Genomic DNA, 3192 nt, shown 5'->3' on the forward strand with positions numbered 1-3192 from the left:
ATAAATATGACAATACCAAATCCACGACTATCAAACATCATCATTAACATTTTTTTGTTAAAATGATGGTATATAATTCAATATATATTTTAATACACTAAGTAGTACTAAAAGTAAAAAAATAATTTATTTTAGGAACATTTATTAACTGTTATCTAAATTATAGTATTTTGGAACTACAATACTTTTATTACAAGTAGATTATGAAATATTTTTATGTATAAAAATTAAGAAACAACCCTGACATAAGTAAAATAAATATATTTTTCAGTCCTTATGTAAGTAATTACATCAAAAGGAGTTTACGTGAGCACTTCGCAAATTCAATTACAAGCTGGTCTAGATCTAGTGCACGCAGAATATCTTTGTTGTAAGCCAGGAGAACGAGGTCCGATTTTCTTTCAGGTCCCATAGACAGACGTTGAGGTCGAAGGAGAGCTGTCAGATGTAAGAAGCAGTTTTCCGCCGTGGACGTAGAAGACGGAATAATTAGAGCAGCTTCTGTAAGCATCTTTAGGCCCGGGAATACCTCATCATATTTTCCAATTTGTTTTGTGAGCTCTTCCAGAGATGATGTCTTGTTGATCAGTCGATTTGCTAGATCTATTTCCTGCTTCAAATTCTGAAGCACTTTGCAATGCAGGTCTTTGTACTTTACAACATCACACAGGGGTTTCAAATTTTCTTCACTTCTTTTCTCGCTCAGTAAATGGTGAATTGCACCAATCACAGCTGTCCCTGTCTCACAGAATCTGCTCCGAATTTCTTCGACGGAGATATCGAGAACTTCGCTGAATAATCTTTTCAGCTTCTTCTCGTCTTCCTTTCTCTTCTTCAAATTTATGCCTTCCAAATCAACAGCCGAATCAGCTAAGCGACTGGGGAGTGTGCATTTGCGTTTCAATGGTTGCTTAATCGAAGTGTTTAGGGCATATGCCTTCATTGCATCGTGAAGGATATTTTCAAATATTCCTTCGTCTTGCCGGCAAGACCTGAGCTGTTCCGTTACCGATCCTATTAACTTCACAGCGGCATCAATGTCCAAATCTCTTCTTTGTAGCAGTGCGTTTGTCTGTTTTAGATATCCAAGAACCCTGAACATGAGCTCAATAAGGAAACAGAAAGTCTTAGTGGAGATCTGATGTAGTAAACCGGTAGCTTCAACTTTCATTGAGGCGTGTTCTTCACGGAAAGTTTGAATTGTCATCAGTGCACTTAATATGTGAAACCTGTCGTCATGAATTACAGTCATTGTGTCAGGATGTCCAGTCCAACGTTGTTCCAACAATCGCTTTAAACTCTTTCCTGCGTAATCTGCTGCAACGCGTCCTTTTCTGAGAAAGTAATGTAGTTGTTGACAAATATCGAAGAACTCTTTTAGTTCAGGAATTGTGTCAATGGCTCTACAAATAACTAAATGTAATTGGTGATTGAAACAGTGAACAAACAAAATATTCCTCTTCAAATCCTCAGACAAAAGAGCTTGCACTCCATTTTTCTGTCCACTCATGACAGGTGCTCCATCGTAGTACTGTGCTATTATCGTGTCGGTTTTGAATTCTACTTTTTTTTTAAACAATCTAAAATGGCGTTCTTAATGCTGGCAGATTCTTGTTTGTCCTACTTCAGTATACCTACGCATCTTTCTTGCATTTTAAAATTCACAAGGCACCTAATTGCGACAGACAAATCTTCGATTCGTTGCTTGTCTCTGGTTTCATCTGCAAGTAATGAACAAAATGTACTTTCTTTTGCTTCATTTACTATTTTCCTCTTAACAGATTCTTCCATGAAATGAATTATCTCATTCTAAATATCCGGACCAGTGTATGTTGCATTGGCATTGATAGTTTTGACAATTTCTGCTAATTTCGTATCTTTACGAATACTAAATTCAAACAAATTTAAGAACAAACCACTTGATTGTTTTCCGAGTTGCTCACACCCAGAATCTCCCCTAAAGGACAACTGATTCACAGCCAAGAATTGAATAACTTCCATCACACTTTTCACATAGTACCTATTATTCATAATTACATAACTACACATCATCTTCACGGCCGTTTCGCTCGAGTCCTCACGTTTCCGTTGCGCCAAGTAGCAAACCACAGCGTGCCTATGAGTTTCAGAATTGGCGTGACGAGAAAATCCCTTATTTTTCTCGGTTGCATGCTTCCAGTCTCTGAAACCATTCTGCACAAATGAGGGATCACTGTTTCTTGACGGATATTTTCGGCATGGGAAGCAAAAGGCAGCATCTAACATAACAGAATACTAGAGCCAATCCCACGCTTTGTACCATATTGGACGAAATCGTCGAATTGAACCAGAAATGCTGGAACCTGGAAAATCTGCAAGATTCGGCTGCGCGAGTTTTGTATCTCCAAGGTTTGATACAGGTGAAAATCAACACAAACATGGTGGAAACCTGATGTTTGACGTTTAGTTTCTTCTTGATCTTCTACACATTTTGATACAGATGCCCCTGCTTCTGAATTAGTTTCATTTTCGATAACTTTTGCACCAAAAAATGACTTGATGGATGCCTGCTTCATATTTATGGCGTTATAATAGTCAGTAGAGTAATTGGAAACGTCTGGCGAGGTATATTTGCATGTAGTTCATTTTCTACTGTTTTGTTTCCTTCTGGAAATTCGCTAAGCACTCTGCTACTTATTATTGCGCGCAATTATAATGGTGTGTGACAAAATCTTTTTAAAATAATAGGTTTGATGTTCTGCTGCCGTCTTAATTTTTTCTCTGAGTGCATATAAGGAATTAACGTTCGCTTCATTCCGTATATTTGTAAATAAATGGTTCGGGGCCACTCAGAAAACACAAAGTGAGCCGACGCAAACTGCTATTTAGAAACATTTTACAATCATTGGTTTATTTTCGTGGGTGCTCCCCGCAAAGACTCAAATCACGTGAAAAACAGCATTTTTTTTTGTATCTGACTATTCTAGAGGTGCATGTACGTTTTTTCCAGACGTCACAGTTTCTGTACCAGTTTCATATATGAGGCATGCGTTTTCCTTGCACTGTAAGGAACATGGACATGTTGCATGTTTTACACCTTAATTATGGGCACACGTGGGATATGTACTGTCAAGTCGGCAAAACACATGTTTTTTACCTGCAATGCTACACATGCACAAGCCAGGCACTCACAATCATGTATCATAGCCTGTT

The 3192-nt window shown here is 37.9% G+C and overlaps 2 protein-coding genes across 2 annotated transcripts; both read right to left on the reverse strand.

Moving 5' to 3' along the window:
* Positions 1 to 286: 286 nt before the first annotated feature.
* On the reverse strand, positions 287 to 1510 carry LOC145672451 (uncharacterized). Its single transcript, XM_081741604.1, has one exon. It carries the CDS (start codon positions 1508 to 1510, stop codon positions 287 to 289), a length of 1224 nt encoding a protein of 407 aa, XP_081597730.1.
* Positions 1511 to 1809: 299 nt separating this feature from the next.
* LOC145672452 (uncharacterized) lies at positions 1810 to 2265 on the reverse strand. Its single transcript, XM_081741606.1, has one exon. It carries the CDS (start codon positions 2263 to 2265, stop codon positions 1810 to 1812), a length of 456 nt encoding a protein of 151 aa, XP_081597732.1.
* Between the last annotated feature and the right edge of the window lie 927 nt (positions 2266 to 3192).

Source organism: Thermobia domestica, chromosome 16, assembly GCF_964235325.1.
Source record: "Thermobia domestica chromosome 16, izTheDome1.hap1.1, whole genome shotgun sequence".
In the NCBI taxonomy this organism is placed as follows: domain Eukaryota; kingdom Metazoa; phylum Arthropoda; class Insecta; order Zygentoma; family Lepismatidae; genus Thermobia; species Thermobia domestica.

Excerpts from the sequence above, each read along its gene's own strand:
- LOC145672451 (XM_081741604.1), bottom strand. The coding sequence starts at position 1,510 with ATGAGTGGACAGAAAAATGGAGTGCAAGCTCTTTTGTCTGAGGATTTG.
- LOC145672452 (XM_081741606.1), bottom strand. The coding sequence starts at position 2,265 with ATGTTAGATGCTGCCTTTTGCTTCCCATGCCGAAAATATCCGTCAAGA.